At 50.5% G+C, this 18197-nt stretch overlaps 2 protein-coding genes and 1 long non-coding RNA gene across 5 annotated transcripts; 1 reads left to right on the forward strand and 2 right to left on the reverse strand.

The window, feature by feature from the left end:
* Nucleotides 1-365: 365 nt before the first annotated feature.
* Nucleotides 366-13561, forward strand: METTL3 (methyltransferase 3, N6-adenosine-methyltransferase complex catalytic subunit). 3 transcript variants are annotated; one of them, XM_084502114.1, is made up of 12 exons: nt 366-506; nt 1967-2253; nt 4553-4705; nt 5497-5739; nt 7097-7272; nt 7363-7597; nt 8748-8935; nt 11279-11317; nt 11417-11525; nt 13055-13120; nt 13193-13305; nt 13389-13561. In XM_084502114.1, the coding sequence occupies exons 1-12, from the start codon at nt 413-415 to the stop codon at nt 13498-13500; spliced, it is 1815 nt and encodes a 604-aa protein (XP_084358240.1). In that variant the 5' UTR covers nt 366-412; the 3' UTR covers nt 13501-13561. The 3 variants fall into 3 exon arrangements, with proteins under 3 accessions (XP_084358240.1, XP_084358238.1, XP_084358239.1); XM_084502112.1 differs by lacking the exon at nt 4553-4705 and having other exon boundaries at nt 5365-5739; XM_084502113.1 differs by lacking the exon at nt 4553-4705 and having other exon boundaries at nt 1970-2253; nt 5365-5739.
* On the reverse strand, nt 2250-3723 carry LOC311426034. Its single transcript, XR_014686497.1, has 2 exons — nt 2839-3723; nt 2250-2672 (listed from the first exon to the last, which is right to left on the reverse strand). It is a non-coding gene; the product is annotated as an uncharacterized lncRNA (long non-coding RNA).
* Nucleotides 13518-18195, reverse strand: TOX4 (TOX high mobility group box family member 4; the record flags this gene model as incomplete). Its single annotated transcript, XM_084502067.1, is given in 4 exon segments — nt 13518-13849; nt 13957-14126; nt 17702-17850; nt 17853-18195. Coding segments are annotated over 4 exon segments (726 nt in total), but the record flags the coding sequence as incomplete, so codon positions are not given.
* Nucleotides 18196-18197: the final 2 nt, after the last annotated feature.

Below are 18197 nucleotides of genomic sequence, written 5' to 3' on the forward strand. Positions count from 1 at the left end.
GCGGGGCGGGAACCCAAAATGGCGGGCACCCGCTGCCAGTAACCAAGATGGCGCCCGTTGGGGAACCAGAAACAAAATGGCGGCGGTTGCTGCGGCAACGCCCGGCTCCAAGATGGCGGCCGCCAAGCAAAAAGGCGCGCGTTGCTCCGGAGCCCGCTGCCAGTAACAAAAATGGCGCCCGTTGCCATGGCAACACGGCTCGGGGAATAGGGCCCGGGAGACAAAATGGCGGCGGTTGCCGTGGCAACGCCCGCTTCCAAGATGGCGGGCGCGGCTTCGCGGCCTTCACGGAGGAGGCGGCGGGGAGGGCTCGGGGAGGCCTCGGGGAGGCCGTGAAGGGGCTCAGGGAGGCCGGGGCCGGGGGGGAGAGGCCCGGGCAGGGGGCAGAAGCCCCCGGGGGGCGGCGGGGGCGATGTCGGACACCTGGAGCTCGATCCAGGCCCACAAGAAGCAGCTCGACTCCCTGAGGGAGAGGCTGCAGCGGCGGAGGAAGCAGGACCCCTTGGGTGAGGGGGGGAAAGGGGGGGATTTGGGGGGTTTTGGGGGGGATTTGGGGGATTTTGGGGGGGATTTGGGGGATTTGGGGGGATTTTGGGGGGAGTTGGGGGATTTGGGGGGGTTTGGGGGGAGCTGGGGGTTTAAGGGTTAAGTTCAGGGGGATTTGGGGGGGATTCAAGGGAATTTTGGGGGTTTTAGGGGGTGTTGGGGGGATTTAGGGGGAATTGGGGGGTTTAGGGGGGATTTGGGGGGAGTTCAAGGGGTTTTGGGGGGGTTTTGGGGGAGTTGGGGGGGTTTAGGAGGATTTAGGGGGGTTAAGGGGGATTGGGGGATTTAAGGGGATTTGGGGGGGTTTAGGGGGGTTTAAATGGGGTTTGGGGGAATTTGGGGGATTTAAGGGGGGATTTGGGGGATTTGGAGGGTTTAAGGGGGATTTGGGGGGTTTAGGGGGGTTTAAGGGGGATTTGGGGGCTTTAAGGGGGATTTTGGGGGGCTTAAGGGGATTTGGGCGGTTTAAGTGGGGTTTAGGGGGAGTTGGGGGTTTAAGGGTTGAAGATCAAGGGGTTTGGGGGGATTCAGTGGGATTTTGGGGGGAATTAGTGGGATTTGGGGGCAATCCAGTGGGATTTTGGGGCGATTCAGTGGGATTTTGGGGCGATTCAGTGGGATTTTGGGGAATTAGTGGGATTTTGGTGGAATCAGTGGAATTTTGATGGAATTCAGTGGGATTTTTGGGAATTAGTGGGATTTTGGGGCAATTCAGTGGGATTTTGGGGCAATTCAGTGGGATTTTGGTGGAATTAGTGGGATTTTGGGGCAATTTAGTGGGATTTTTGGGAATTAGTGGGATTTTGGTGGAATTAGTGGGATTTTGGGGCAATTCAGTGGGATTTTGGGGCAATTCAGTAGGATTTTTGGGAATTAGTGGGATTTTGGGGCAATTCAGTGGGATTTTGGGGCAATTCAGTGGGATTTTGGGGGGAATTAGTGGGATTTTGGGGCAACTCAGTGGGATTTTTGGGAATTAGTGGGATTTTGGTGGAATTAGTGGGATTTTGGGGCAATTCAGTGGGATTTTGGGGCAATTCAGTAGGATTTTTGGGAATTAGTGGGATTTTGGGGCAATTCAGTGGGATTTTGGGGCAATTCAGTGGGATTTTGGGGGGAATTAGTGGGATTTTGGGGCAACTCAGTGGGATTTTTGGGAATTAGTGGGATTTTGGTGGAATTAGTGGGATTTTGGGGCAATTCAGTGGGATTTTGGGGCAATTCAGTGGGATTTTTGGGAATTAGTGGGATTTTAGGGTAATTCAGTAGGATTTTGGGGTAATTGAGTGGAATTTTTGGGGGAATTAGTGGGATTTTGGAGCAATTCAGTGGGATTTTTGGGAATTAGTGGGATTTTGGTGGAATTAGTGGGATTTTGGGGCAATTCACTGGGATTTCACCCCTTTTCTCCCCCCCCCAGCAGCAGCAGACCCCCGCCACGCCGCCCCCTCCCTCCCCCCCCCTCCCCGCACCTCCAGCCCTGCCCCCCCTCCCCCCTCGGGGCCCGGCTTTTTGGGGGACGGGGGGGGAGGGGGAGGAGGGGGGGGGGGAGGGGGAATTTTGGGAGGGGGGGGCAGCCCCCAAATTGGGGGGGAAGAGGATTTGGCCCCCGACCCGGCGCTGGAGCGGCGCCTGCTGCTGCACCTCGCCGACCTGGCCCTGCCCCTCCCCACCGACGCCGCCGCCATCTGCCGAGCCATCGCTGCCGTGAGTTTGGGCGTTTATTTTGGGGTGGGAAACCCCAAATTTGGTAATAAAGGGGGTGAAAGGGGTCCCGGATGCACCTAGGGTAGAGGGAGGGGGGCGGATAGGGGAGGAATCCTGCGTAAAGTGCACGCAAGGGGTATGAAATGGCAGGAATTCTACCCAAAATATATCAAGGGGACCCAAAATGGCAGAAATCCCACCCAAAATATACGAAGGGGACCCCAAAATGGCAGAAATCCCACCCAAAATAGACCAAGGGGACCCCAAAGTAGCAGAAATCCAACCCAAAATTCACCAAAGGGACCCAAAATGGCAGAAATCCCACCCAAAATACACCCAAGGGACCCCAAAATGGCAGAAATCCTACCCAAAATGCATCAAAGAGACCCAAAGTAGCTGGAATCTCACCCAAAATACACCTAAGGGACCCAAAATGGCAGAAATCCCACCCAAAATGCACCCAAGGAACCCAAAATGGCCCAAATCCCACCTAAAATATATCAAGGGGATGCCAAAATAGCTGAAATCCCACCCAAAATAGACCAAGGGGACCCCAAAGTAGCAGAAATCCAACCCAAAATTCACCAAAGGGACCCCAAAATGGCATAAATCCCACCCAAAATATACTAAAGGGACCCCAAAGTAGCAGAAATCCAACCCAAAATTCACGGAAGGGACCCAAAATTGTTGAAATCCCACCCAAAATATACCAAAGGGACCCAAAATAGCCCAAATCCCACCCAAAATATATCAAGCGGACCCCAAAGTAGCCGAAATCCCACCCAAAATGCATCCAAGGGACCCAAAATAGCCAAAATTCCTCCCCAAAATAGGCAGGGAGGGGGCAAAATGACAGAAATCCCACCCAAAATAGCTGAAATCCCACCCAAAATGCACCAAAGGGACCCAAAATGGCAGAAATCCCACCCAAAATAGACCAAGGGGACCCAAAATTGCTGAAAACCCACCCAAAACAGACCAAGGGCACGCCAAAATAGCTACAGTCCAACCCAAAATGTATCAAGAGGACCCAAAATCGCCAAAACCCCCACCAACGCAGACCAAGGGGACCCAAAATAGCTGAAATTCCACTCAAAATGTACCAAAGGGACCCAAAATAGCTGAAATCTCACCCAAAATATCTCAAGGGGACCCCAAATCCCCCCAAATTTCCCCCACTTGTAGACGCCGACCACCTAGCGCATGGTCGCCCCCAAATCCCACCCAAAATCCCCCGAAGAAGCCCCAAAATCCCCAAACCAAGCCCCCAAAATCCCCTAAAAAGCAAAAAAAAAATCAAAAAAATCAATAAATCAATAAAAAATCCCCCAAAAGCCCCAAATCCCCCCAAATTTCCCTTACCTGTAGACGCCGACCACGTAGCGCACGGTAGACCCAAGATCAACCCAAACTTCCCAAACCAATCCCCCAAAATCCCCCCCCAAATCCCCCAAAATCTCCCCAAATTCCCCCAAAATCAATAAAATATCAAAAAAATTTAAAAAAATAAAATAAAATCCCCCAAAAGCCCCCAAATTCCCCCATATTTCCTCCACTTGTAGACGCCAACCACCTAGCGCACGGTAGACCCAAAATCAACGGAGAATCCCCAAACCAAGCCCCCAAAATCCCCAAGAATCCCCAAAAAATAAGCACAAAAAAGGCAAAAAAAATTAAAAAAATCCCCAAAATTCAAAAAAAAAAAAAAAAATCCAAAAAAAGCCCCAAAACCCCTCAAATTTCCCATACTTACAGACGCCGACCACCTAGCGCATGGTAGCCCTAAAATCCCACCCAAAATGCCCAAACGAAGCCCCAATATTGCCCAAAAAAATGCAAAAAAATCCAAAAAAATCAAAAAAAATCCAAAAAATTGAAAAAAAAAAATTGATAAAAATCCAAAAAAAGCCCCAAATCTCCCCAGATTTCCCACATTTATAGACGCCGACCACTTAGCGCATGGTAGCTTCAAAATCCCACCCAAAATGCCCAAACGAAGCCCCAATAATGCAAAAAAAAGCAAAAAAAACGCAAATAAATCCAATAAAATCCCCAAAATTCCAAAAAAAATATTGATAAAAATCCAAAAAAAGCCCCAAATTCCCCCAATTTTTCCCCATTTATAGACGCCGACCACTTAGCTCACGGTAGCTTCAAAATCCCACCCAAAATGCCCAAACGAAGCCCCAATAATGCAAAAAAAACGCAAAAAAATCGATAAAAAATCCAAAAAAAATCGGAAAAAAATCAGAAAAAATCCAGAAAAAATCCCAAAATCCCGCGATTTCGCCCCAACCAGCCCGATGCGCCGGCGGCCCCGCGGACGGTGGAGAGCCTGCTGCAGAAATTCGCCGCCCAGGAGCTGATCGAGGTGCGGCGGGGGCTGCTGGCCGAAGGGCCCACCCTGGTGACCTACGCCGACCACTCCAAGTTGGCCGCCATGACCGGCGCCGAACGGCCCAAATCCCCCAAAATCCAAAAAAAATCCCAAATAAGCCAAAAAGTCCCCAAAAGCCCCCAAATCTCCCCAAGTTTCCCCTACCTGTAGACGCCGACCACGTAGCGCACGGTAGACCCAAGATCAACCCAAACCAAGCCCCAAAACACCCCAAAATCTCCCCCAAATCCCCCAAAATCTCCCAAAATTCCCCCCAAAATTCCCCCCAAATCAAAAAAATAAAAAATAAAATAAAATAAAATCCCCCAAAAGCCCCCAAATTCCTCCATATTTCCTACACTTGTAGACGACGACCACCTAGCGCACGGTAGACCCAAAATCAACCAAACTCCCCAAACCAAGCCCCCAAAATCCCCAAGAATCCCCCCAAAAAAAGCACAGATATGCAAAAAAAAATTAAAAAATCCCCAAAATGAAAAAAAAAAAATGATAAAAATCCAAAAAAGGCCCCAAATCTCCCCAAATTTCCCATACGTATAGACGCCGACCACTTAGCTCACAGTAGCTTCAAAATCCCACCCAAAATGCCCAAACCACGATGCAATAATGCAAAAAAAACGCAAAAAAATGCAAAAAAAATCCAAAAAAAATCGGAAAAAAATCGGAAAAAATCCAGAAAAAGCCCCAAAATCCCGTGATTTCCACCCAAACAGCCCGATGCGCCGGCCGCCCCGCGGACGGTGGAGAGCCTGCTGCAGAAATTCGCCGCCCAGGAGCTGATCGAGGTGCGGCGGGGGCTGCTGGCCGAAGGGCCCACCCTGGTGACCTACGCCGACCACTCCAAGTTGGCCGCCATGACCGGCGCCGAACGGCCCGGCGACGGCGACGCCGACGGCCCCGGGAGGAAACGGCGAGCCGAGCAAGACCCCGGTGGCCCCGGTGGCCCCGGCGGCCCCGGCGGCGCCGGTTTGGCCGCCGAAATCGGGAAGGAGTCGGCCAAAAAGTCGCGGAAGCAAGCGTCCGACGTGGATTTGGAGATTGAGAGTTTGCTCAGCCAGCAGTCCACCAAGGAGCAGCAGAGCAAGAAGGTTGGACGGTGGTGAAAAGGGTTTGGGGGGCGTTGGTGGCATCTCGGGGGGGTTGGTGGTACCTCAAAGGTTGAGGTTTTAGCAAGAAAAAGTCAAGGAAAGAGTTGGGTTTGACCCAAAAGTCTTGGAGAACGTCTTGGTGGCACCAAAAGGGTTGAGGTTTTTGAGGTTCTACCAAGAAAAACCTCAAGAAAGAGTTGGGTTTAACCCAAAGAACCCAAAAGTCTTGAGGGGCGTCTTGGTGGCACCTCAGAGGTTGAGTTTCTACCAAGACGAAGTCAAGAAAAGAGTTGGGTTTGACCCAAAAGTCTTGAGGGACGTCTTGGTGGCACCAAAAATGTTGAGGTTCTAGCAAGAAAAAGTCAATGAAAGAGTTGGGTTTGACCCAAAAGTCTTGAGGGATGGCTTGGTGGCACCTAAAAGGTTGAGGTTCTTCAACATTTCTTGGTAGAACCTCAAGAAAGAGTTGGGTTTGACCCAAAAGTCTTGAGGGATGTCTTGATGGCACCAAAAGGGTTGAGGTTCTTGAGGTTCTACCAAGAAAAACCTCAAGAAAGAGCTGGGTTCACCCCAAAAATCTTGAGGAACATCAAGAGTTGAGTTTTTTTAGATGGTTTCACCCCAAAAACCTTGAGGGACCTCAAGAGTTGAGGTTCTTGAGATGTTTTCACCCCCAAAACCTCAAGGAACATCAACGGTTGAGGTTTTTGAGATGTTTTCACCCCAAAAACCTTGAGGAACCTCAAGACTTGAGGTTCTTGAGATGTTTTCACCCCAAAAGTGTTGAGGAACATCAAGAGTTGAGGTTTTTTAGATGGTTTCACCCCAAAAACCTTGAGGAACATCAAGAATTGATGTCCTTGAGATGTTTTCACCCCAAAAATCTTGAGGGACATCAAAGGTTGAGGTTCTTGAGATGTTTTCACCCCAAAAGTGTTGAGGAACATCAAGAGTTGAGGTTTTTTAGATGGTTTCACCCCAAAAACCTTGAGGGACCTCAAGAGTTGAGGTTCTTGAGATGTTTTCACCCCAAAAATCTTGAGGGACATCAAAGGTTGAGGTCCTTGAGATGTTTTCACCCCAAAAGTGTTGAGGAACATCAAGGGTTGAGGTTCTTGAGATGGTTTCACCCCAAAAGTCTTGAGGAACGTCAAGGGTTGAGGTTCTCCAGATGTTTTCACCCCAAAAGTCTTGAGGGACATCAAAGGTTGAGGTTTTTGAGATGTTTTCACCCCAAAACCTCGACGAACCAAACCGTTGATCTCCCGCCAAGCCGCGCCGCGCCCAAAAAACCCTCAAAAACCCCCAAAAAAACCCTGGAGACGCCCCCTTGGGGGTCTCCCGTCCCCTTTTCCAGGTGAGCCAGGAGATCCTGGAGCTCCTCAACACCACCACGGCCAAGGAGCAGTCCATCGTGGAGAAGTTCCGCTCGCGGGGCCGGGCGCAGGTCCAGGAGTTTTGCGACCACGGCACCAAGGAAGAGTGCGTCAAGGCCACGGGCGCCGAGCGGCCGTGCCGCAAGCTCCACTTCCGGTGAGAAAACACCCAAAAAACACCCCAAAATCGTCGCGTTTTGACCCAAAACGTCTACGGGGGGGTCGTCACCTTCTGGCGGGCCACCAGGAGGATCATCAACAAGCACACGGACGAGTCGTTGGGCGACTGCTCCTTCCTCAACACCTGCTTCCACATGGACACCTGCAAGTACGTCCACTACGAGATCGACGCCTGCGCCGAGGCCGCCGCCGCCGCCGCCGGCACCGGCGCCGAGGCCGCCGCGCCACCGGGCCGCGACCACGGCCAGGAGCTCGCCCGGCCGCAGCCCGACGCCGGCGCCGACCGCCTCTTCCCGCCTCAGGTAGGGGATCCCGGGGGGACGTTCTTCAGCCTGAGTTGGAGGTACGGTGGTGGTGGGCCTCCATTTGGGTGTATTTTCGTCCTAAATTGGATCTAAGATGGTGGTGGGCCTCCATTTGGATGTATCTTCATCCTAAATTGGAGATATGATGGTGGTAGGCCTCCATTTGGTTGTATCTTCATCCTAAGATGGTGGTGGACCTCCATTTGGATGTATTTTCATCCTAAATTGGATCTAAGATGGTGGTGGACCTCCATTTGGATGTATCTTCATCCTAAATTGGAGTTAAGATGGTGGTGGACCTTCATCACGATGTATTTTCATCCTAAATTGGAGTTATGGTGGTGGTGGACCTCCATTTGGATGTTCTTCATCCCCAAAAGTAGAATACAAGATGGCGGTAGGCCTCCATTTGGATGTATCTTCATCCTAAGATGGTGGTGGACCTCCATGGGGTCGTATTTTCATCCTAAATTGGAGCTAAGATGGTGGTGGACCTCCATTTGGGTGTATCTTCATCCTAAGATGGAGCTAAGATGGTGGTAGGCCTCCATTTGGATGTTTCTTCATCCTAAATTGGAGATATGGTGGTGGAAGATCTCCATGGGGTCATATTTTCATCCTAAATAGAACCTAAGATGGTGGTGGACCTCCATCGGGATGTTCTTCATCCCCAAAAGTAGAATACAAGATGGTGGTGGGCCTCCATTTGGGTGTATTTTCGTCCTAAATCGGAGTTATGGTGGTGGTGGGCCTCCATCGGGGTGTTCTTCACCCAAAATGGGACCTATGATGGTGATGGTGGACCTCCATGAGGACGTTTTTCACCCCAAATAGAACCTACCTTTTCTGGTAGACCTCTAAGAGGACGTTTTTCACCCCAAATTGAAGTTACAATGTTGGTAGACCTCCATGGGGACCTTTTTCACCCCAAACTGGAGTTTTGGTGCTGGTAGACCTCCATGGGGACGTTCCTCACCCTAAGTAGAACCTACCTTTTCTGGTAGACCTCCAAGAGGGCGTTTTTCACCCCAAACTGGAGTTTTGGTGCTGGCAGACCTCCGAGAGGGCGTTTTTCACCCCAAACTGGAGTTTTGGTGCTGGTAGACCTCCATGGGGACGTTTTTTCACCCCGTTCTTCTCCTGGCAGTGGATCTGCTGCGACATCCGCTACCTGGACGTCAGCATCCTGGGCAAGTTCGCGGTGGTGATGGCCGACCCGCCCTGGGACATCCACATGGAGCTGCCCTACGGCACGCTGACCGACGACGAGATGCGGCGCCTCAACATCCCCGTCCTGCAGGACGAGGGCTTCCTCTTCCTCTGGGTCACCGGGAGGTGAGTAGGGGGGGACACCTCCAGGTCCTCTTGGAGGTCCTCCTTGGGTGGAGCTCTTGGGGATCTTCTTTGGGTGGAGATCCTCTTTGGTTGGACCTCTTGGAGGTTCTCTTGGGGATCCTCTTTGGTTGGATCTCTTGGACGTCATCTTGGAGGTCTTCTTGGTTGGATCTCTTGGAGATCCTCCTTGGTTGGATCTCTTGGAGATCCTCCTTGGTTGGATCTCTTGGAGGTTCTCTTGGAGATCCTCCTTGGTTGGACCTCTTGGAGGTCATCTTGGAGGTTCTCCTTGGTTGGATCTCTTGGAGATCCTCTTGGAGGTCTTCTTGGTTGGATCTCTTGGAGATCCTCTTTGGTTGACCTTCTGGAGGTCCTCTTGGAGGTTCTCCTTGGTTGGACCTCTTGGAGATCCTCTTGGAGGTCTTCTTGGTTGGATCTCTTGGAGATCCTCTTTGGTGGGCCTTCTGGAGGTTCTTTTGGAGGTCTTCCTTGGAGATCCTCTTTGGTTGGACCTCTTGGAGATCCTCTTGGAGGTTCTCTTGGATTGGATCTCTTGGTTGGATCTCTTGGAGGTTCTCTTTGGTTGGCCTTCTGGAGGTTCTCTTGGAGATCCTCTTTGGTTGGACCTCTTGGAGATCCTCTTGGAGGTTCTCCTTGGTTGGATCTCTTGGAGATCCTCTTTGGTTGACCTTCTGGAGGTTCTCTTTGAAGGTCTTCCTTGGTTGGATCTCTTGGAGATCTTCCTTGGTTGGATCTCTTGGAGATCCTCTTTGGTTGGACCTCTTGGAGATCCTCTTGGAGGTCTTCCTTGATTGGATCTCTTGGAGATCCTCTTGGGGATCCTCCTTGGTTGGCCTCCTAATTTGGGCCTCCAGGAGGTTCTCTTGAAGGTCAACCTGGATTGGACCTCCTGGAGGTCCTCCTGGTGGTCCTCCTTGGTCGACCTCTTCTTTTGGTCCTCCTGGAGGTCCTCCTGGAGCTCCTTTTTAATTAACCTCCTTAATTGGACCTCCAGGAGGTCCTTTTTAATTAACCTCCCTAATTGGACCTCCAGGAAGTCCTCCATGGTCGACCTCTTCTTTTTGACCTCCTGGAGGTCCTCTTTAATTAACCTCCTTAATTGGACCTCCAGGAGGTCCTCCTGGAGCTCCTTTTTAATTAACCTCCTTAATTGGACCTCCAGGAGGTCCTTTTTAATTAACCTCCCTAATTGGACCTCCAGGAAGTCCTCCATGGTCGACCTCTTCTTTTTGACCTCCTGGAGGTCCTCTTTAATTAACCTCCTTAATTGGACCTCCAGGAGGTCCTCCTGGAGCTCCTTTTTAATTAACCTCCTTAATTGGACCTCCAGAAGGTCGTTTTTTAATTAACCTCCCTAATTGGACCTCCTGGAGGTCCTCCATGGTTGACCTCCATGGTTGACCTCTTCCTTTTGACCTCCTGGAGGTCCTCCTGGAGCTCCTCTTTAATTAACCTCCTTAATTAGACCTCCAGGAGGTCCTTTTTAATTAACCTCCTTAATTGGACCTCCGGGAGGTCCTTTTTAATTAACCTCCTTAATTGGACCTCCAGGAGGTCCTTTTTAATTAACCTCCCTAATTGGACCTCCAGGAAGTCCTCCATGGTCGACCTCTTCTTTTTGACCTCCTGGAGGTCCTCTTTAATTAACCTCCTTAATTGGACCTCCAGGAGGTCCTCCTGGAGCTCCTTTTTAATTAACCTCCTTAATTGGACCTCCAGAAGGTCGTTTTTTAATTAACCTCCCTAATTGGACCTCCTGGAGGTCCTCCATGGTTGACCTCCATGGTTGACCTCTTCCTTTTGACCTCCTTGAGGTCCTCCAGGAGGTCCTCTTTAATTAACCTCCTTAATTGGACCTCCAGGAGGTCCTTTTTAATTAACCTCCCTAATTGGACCTCCAGGAGGTCCTTTTTAATTAACCTCCCTAATTGGACCTCCAGGAAGTCCTCCATGGTCGACCTCTTCTTTTTGACCTCCTGGAGGTCCTCTTTAATTAACCTCCTTAATTGGACCTCCTGGAGGTCCTCCTGGAGCTCCTTTTTAATTAACCTCCTTAATTGGACCTCCAGAAGGTCGTTTTTTAATTAACCTCCCTAATTGGACCTCCTGGAGGTCCTCCATGGTTGACCTCCATGGTTGACCTCTTCCTTTTGACCTCCTGGAGGTCCTCCTGGAGCTCCTTTTTAATTAACCTCCTTAATTGGACCTCCAGGAGGTCCTCCTGGAGCTCCTTTTTAATTAACCTCCTTAATTGGACCTCCAGAAGGTCGTTTTTTAATTAACCTCCCTAATTGGACCTCCGTGGTCGACCTCTTTGAACAGGGCGATGGAGCTGGGCCGCGAGTGCCTCAACCTCTGGGGGTGAGTACCCGGAAGCCCCGCCCCCTTTTTGACCACGCCCTTTTAGGCCACGCCCGCCTCGTGACCACGCCCTCTCTGGCCACGCCCCCGACCATCCAGGTACGAGAGGGTGGACGAGATCATTTGGGTGAAGACCAATCAACTGCAGCGCATCATCCGCACCGGCCGCACCGGCCACTGGCTCAACCACGGCAAGGAGCACTGCCTGGTAGGCGGCCCCAAAATCCCCCGAAACGGCCCCAAAATCGACCCGGAATGTCCAATGAAAAAAACGCGGTTCCTAAAGATCCCCCAAAGGGCCTGAAACGCCCCAAAAACGGCCGCTAAAGACCCCAAAACGGCCCCTGAGGATGTCTAAAAAAAGAGCGGGCCCAAAAGAACGCAAAACGGCCCCAAAAATACCCCAAAATGGACCCAAAACAGACCCAAAATGGACCCAAAATACCCCAGGAATACAAAATGGCCCCTAAAGACCCCAAAATGCTCACTAAAGACCCCAAAATGGCCCTGAAAGTCCTCTAAAAGAGTGGCTCCAAAATACCCAAAAATGGACCCCAAAATGGCCCCAAAATACCCTAAAATTGACCCCAAAATGGACCCAAAATAGCCCAGGAAAATAAAATGAGTCCTAAAGACCCAAAACGGCCCCTAAAGACCCAAAAATGGCCCCGAAAGACCTCTAAAAAACATTGGCACCGGAAGAACCCAAAACGGCCCCAAAATACCCAAAAATGGACCCTGAAAATTACCCAAAATGAACCTGAAATGGACCCAAAATAGCCCAGGAAAATAAAATGAGTCCTAAAGACCCAAAAAGGGCCCCTAAAGACCCAAAAATGGCCCCAAAAGACCTCTAAAAAACATTGGCACCGGAAGAACCCAAAACGGCCCCAAAATACCCAAAAATGGACCCTGAAAATTACCCAAAATGAACCTGAAATGGACCCAAAATAACCTAGGGGAAAAAAATGGTTCCTAAAGATCCCAAAATGGCCCCTAAAGACCCCAAAATGGCCCCTTAAGACGTCTAAAAAAGAGTGAGCCCAAAAGAACCCAAAATGCCCCAAAATGTACCCAAAATACCCCCCAAAAACCCAAAATGACCTCTGAAGACCCTGAAATGGCCCCAAAATACCCAAAAGTTGACCCCAAAAGACCCCAAAATGGCCCTAAAATACCCCAGAAAAATAAAATAGCCTTAGAAGACCCCAAAATACCCCAAAACGGGCCCCAAAATACCCAAAAATGCGCCCCAAAATAAAACGGCCCCAAAACACCCCAAAAGGACCCCAAAATCGACGCCAAAAGACCCCAAAATCGACGCCAAAAAAAGACCCTCAGGAATGGACGCCAAAAAGACCCCAAAAATGGCCCCAAACGACCCCAAAATGGCCCCAAATACCCCAAAATGGCCCCAAATGACCCCAAAATGGCCCCAAATGACCCCAAAATGGCCCCAACCCCCCCTAAAATGGCCCCAAATGACCCCAAAACGGCCCCAAACCCCCCCAAAATGCCCCCGAACCCCTTTGGGATGCCCCCAAACCCCTGAGACGACCCCAAAACCTCCAGAATTTCCCCCAAACGCCCCCAAAACAGCCCTAAACCACCCCAAAGTGCCCTCAAGACCCCAAAACGGCGCCAAATCCGCCCGAAACGACCCCAAATCTTCTCCGAGAACGCCCCCGACCACCCCAAAAACCCCGCTAAAAACCCCAAATTTTTATTCCCCTCCAGGTCGGGGTGAAGGGAAACCCCCAAGGCTTCAACCGGGGCTTGGACTGCGACGTCATCGTGGCCGAGGCGAGTGGAAAAACCCCAAAACGCCCCCAAATGGCCCAAAATCCTACAAACTGAGCCCAAATCCCCTTTTAGGTTCGCTCCACCAGCCATAAACCCGATGAGATTTACGGGATGATCGAGCGCCTCTCCCCCGGCACCCGAAAAATCGAGCTTTTTGGGCGACCCCATAACGTCCAGCCCAACTGGTGAGCGACCCCATAAACCCTTTTCCGCCCCATTTAACCTTTTTTTTTAGGATTTTAACCAAAAAAGCCCTTTTTCGCCCCAGGATCACCTTGGGGAACCAGCTGGACGGGATCCACCTGCTCGACCCCGATGTGGTGGCGCAGTTCAAGCAGCATTACCCCGACGGGATCATCTCCAAACCCAAAAATATGTGAAAAAAGGGGGAAAAAAGTCAAGGGCGGGGCGAATTTTAATAAATTTGGGGTTTTTAGGGAACGGGGACGTGTTTTTTTTCGGGGAAATAACATTTTTAGGGTCGATACCGGGTTTTGGGGTGCTGAGATTTGGGGTGGGGAGGTTTTGGGGCGTGGGGAAGGCGAAGGAGGGGGATGGAGGTTTTTGGTTTGGCTCGAAACGGGGAGAATTTACCCCAAAAGGCGCATCGGGGTTTCCTTCGGCTTTTGGGGTGGCGGGCGTGGATTTTTGGGGCGAAACCCGGCTTATTTGACGAAAACCACGCTGGTGCTGGCGTTGCGGGCGGCCAGCCAGGCCAGGAAGACGTCCCTGGGGGCGGAAACGGGGGCGAGTTACGGGGTTTTTTATAGGGCGGGGAGGACGGGGAGGGTTTTGGGGCGAAAAAGGGGGATTTAGGGTTTTTTTTGGGGTCTTACCGGCAGTGTTTGACCACGCACTCGCTGCTGCAGTACTCGTTGTCCCAGTCGGAGCTGGGCACGGGGGGGTTGTCGCACCCCGAACGCACGCAACGGGGTCGGGGGGATTCGGGGCCGGGGGCCGGGGATTCGGCCACCAGCTCCAGGGACATCGGGGTGGGGGATTCCACCTGGGGGGGGAGAAAAAAAAGGGAGTTTTGGGGTTTTTTGGGGAAGTTCTGGGGGTTTTAGGGGTTTTGGGGTCTTAAAGGAGTGATGGGGGATCCTAAAAGGGGTCCAGGAGATCCTAAAGGACCTTAAAAGGACCCAAAATCCAGGCAGGAGTTCAGAAATCCTTCAAAGTGACCCCAAAATCCCTTTAAATGACCCCAAAATCCCTCTAAATGACCCCAAAATATACCCAGGAATTACTAAATCCCTCCAAAAGACCTCAAAATCCCGCCAAAAGACCCCAAAATCCCTCCAAAAGACCCCCAAATCCCCCAAAGAGACCCCAAAACCCATCCAGGAATTCCTAAATCCCACAAAGAGACCCCAAAATCACTCAAATAGACCCCAAAATCCACCCAGGAATTCTTAAATCACTTCAAGAAACCCCAAAATCTGTCAAAGTGACCCAAAAATCCTTCCAAAAGACCCCAAAATCCACCCAGGTATTCATAAATCCCTCAAAGTGACCCCAAACTCTCTCTAAATGACCCCAAAGTCTACCCAGAAATTACTAAATCCCTCCAAAAGACTCCAAAATCTCTCAAAGAGACCCCAAAATCCCTCAAAGTGAACCCAAATTCCTTCCAAAAGACCCCAAAATCCCTCAAAGTGACCCCAAAATCCCTCCTAAAGACCCCAAAATCCACCCAGGAATTCCTAAATCCCTCAAAGGGACCCCAAAATCCACCCAGGAATTCTTAATTCCCTCCAAAAGACCCCAAAATCCCACTAAATGACCCCAAAATCCCTCCAAAAGACCCCAAAATCCTGCCAAAAGACCCCAAAATCCTTACAAAAGACCCCAAAATCCTTCCAAAAGACCCCAAAATCCATCCAGGAATTCCTAAATTCCCCCAAATTTCCCCCAAATCTCTCCAAATTCCCCCAAATTTCCCCAGAATCCCTGCAAATTTTCCCAAATTTCCCCCAAATCCCTCCAATTTTCCCCCAATTTCCAAAATTTTCTTGATTTTCTCCCCAAATTTTCCCCAAATCCCTCCAAATTTCCCCCAAATCATCGAAATTTCCCCCAAATCCCTGAAATTTCCAAGTTTTCCCAATTTTTCCCCCAAATCCCTCCAAATTTCCTCCAAATCCCCAAAATTTCCCCCCAACCCCCCCAAACCTCCAAAATTTTCTCGATTTTCTCCCCAAATTTCCCCCAAATCCCTCCAAATTTCCCCCAAACCCCCCAAATTTCCCCCAAACCCCCCAAATTTTCCCAATTTTCCCCCCAAATCTCCCAAATTTCTGCCAATCTCCCAAATTTTCCTATTTTTTCCTCCAAATTTTCCCAAATTTCCCACAAACCTCCCCGAAACCCCCCCGAAAGTCCCCAAATTTTCCCCCCAAATCCCTCCAAATTTCCCCCAAATCCCTGAAATTTCCCCCAAATCCCTGAAATTTCCAAATTTTCCCAATTTTTCCCCTAAATCCCTCCAAATTCTCCCAATTTTCCCCCCAAATCTCCCAATTTTCCCCCAAATCCCCCCCAAACCCCGCAAATTTTCTTAATTTTTCCCCCAAATTTCCTCCAAATCCCTCCAAATTTTCCCAATTTTTCCCCCAAATCACCGAAATTTCCCCCAAATCCCCCTAATTTCCCCCAAACCCCCCAAATCCCTGAAATTTCCAAATTTCCCCCATTTTTCCCCTAAATTCCTCCAAATCCCTCCAAATTTTCCCCCAAATTCTCCCAATTTTCCCCCAAATTCTCCCAACTTTCCCCCAAATTCTCCCAACTTTCCCCCAAATTCTCCCAACTTTCCCCCAAATTCTCCCAACTTTCCCCCAAATTCTCCCAACTTTCCCCCAAATCCCCCAAATTTCCAAATTTCCCCCATTTTTCCCCTAAATCCCTCCAAATCCCTCCAAATTTCCCCCCATTTTTCCCCTAAATTCCCCCAAATCTCTTCAAATTTCCCCCATTTTTTCCCTAAATTCCCCCAAATCCCTTCAAATTTCCCCCCAAATCCCTCCAAATTTCCCCCAAATCCCTGAAGTTTCCCCCAAATCACCGAAATTTTCCCCTAATTTCCCCCAAATCCCTGAAATTTCCAAATTTCCCCCATTTTTCCCCCAACCCCCCAAATTTTCTCCATTTTTCCCCCAAATTCCCCCCAAATCCCTCCAAATTTCCCCCAAACCCCTGAAATTTCCCCCAAACCCCTGAAATTTCCCCCAAACCCCTGAAATTTCCCCCAAACCCCTGAAATTTCCCCCAAACCCCTGAAATTTCCCCCAAACCCCTGAAATTTCCCCCAAACCCCTGAAATTTCCCCCAAACCCCTGAAATTTCCCCCAAACCCCTGAAATTTCCAAATTTTCCCAATTTTCCCTCAAATCCCTCCAAATTTACCCCAAATCCCCGAAATTTCCCCCAAATTTTCCCAATTTTCCCCCCAATTTTCCCCCAAATCCCTCCAAATTTCCCCCAAATTTTCCCAATTTTTCCCCCAAATCACCAAATTTTCCCCAAATTTCCCCCAAACCCCTGAAATTTCCCCCAAATCCCTGAAATTTCCAAATTTCCCCCATTTTTCCCCCACCCCCCCAAATTTTCTTCATTTTTCCCCCAAATTCCCCCCAAATTTTCCCAATTTTCCCCCAAATCCCTCCAAATTTCCCCCAAACCCCCGAAATTTCCCCCAAACCCCTGAAATTTCCCCCAAATCCCTGAAATTTCCAAATTTTCCCAATTTTCCCTCAAATCCCTCCAAATTTTCCCCAAATCCCCGAAATTTCCCCCAAATTTTCCCAATTTTCCCCCAATTTTCCCCCAAATCCCTCCAAATTTCCCCCAAATCCCTCCAAATTTCCCCCAAATTTTCCCAATTTTTCCCCCAAATTTTCCCAATTTTTCCCCCAAATCACCAAATTTCCCCCAATTTCCCCCAAACCCTGAAATTTCCCCCAAATCCCCGAAATTTCCAAATTTCCCCCATTTTTCCCCCAACCCCCCAAATTTTCTCCATTTTTCCCCCAAATTCCCCCCAAATTTTCCCAATTTTCCCCCAAATCCCTCCAAATTTCCCCCAAACCCCTGAAATTTCCCCAAACCCCTGAAATTTCCAAATTTTCCCAATTTTTCCTCAAATCCCTCCAAATTTACCCCAAATCCCTCCAAATTTACCCCAAATCCCCGAAATTTCCCCCAAATTTTCCCAATTTTCCCCCCAATTTTCCCCCCAATTTTCCCCCAAATCCCTCCAAATTTCCCCCAATTTTCCCAATTTTCCCCCAAATTTTCCCAATTTTTCCCCCAAATTTTCCCAATTTTTCCCAAAATCACCAAATTTCCCCCAAATTTCCCCCAAACTCCTGAAATTTCCCCAAATCCCTGAAATTTCCAAATTTCCCCCATTTTTCCCCAAATTTTCCCAATTTTCCCCCAAATTCCCTCCAAATTTTCCCAATTCCCCCCAAACCTCCCCCAACCCCCCCCTAAACCCCCCCAAACCCCCCCCAACCCCCCCAACCCCCCAATTTTCCCCCAAATCCCCAAATTCCCCCCCAAAACCCCCCCCCGGGTTACCTCCGGCACCACGTCCCCGGCGATCATCTCCACGGCCTCCGGCGAGGCCGCCCCCGCTCCGCCCCCCCCTTGCCCGGCGGCCTCCTGGGGGGCGGAGGCCGAATTTTGGGGTCCCCCCCCCGTGGTGGAGGCCTCGGGGAGGCCCAAATTTGGGAGGTGGAGGCCGGGGGGGGCAGGATCTTGATTTGGAGGGGGGGAGGCTGCTGGGGGAGGAGGCGGCCTCCCTTTTGGGGAGGGGGCTGCTGCATGGCTTGGAGGGGAGGGGGAGGCTGGAGGACGGCGGAGGCCGGGTTGGGAGGCTGGGGGGGGGGCATTTGTTGGAGGGGGGGGGGCTGGAGGCGAGGGGGAGGCAGGGTCGAGGCCGAAGATGATGAGGAGGATGAGGAGGATGAGGATGAAGCAGCGACGGCGGCGGCCAGGACGGAGCGGGTGACGATTTGGGTCCCCAAGTGGAGGCCGCGGGGGGGCGACGACGGAGGCCGGGATGACGGTGACG

Source organism: Aythya ferina (assembly GCF_964211825.1).
Source record: "Aythya ferina genome assembly, chromosome: 36".
In the NCBI taxonomy this organism is placed as follows: Eukaryota; Metazoa; Chordata; class Aves; order Anseriformes; family Anatidae; genus Aythya; species Aythya ferina.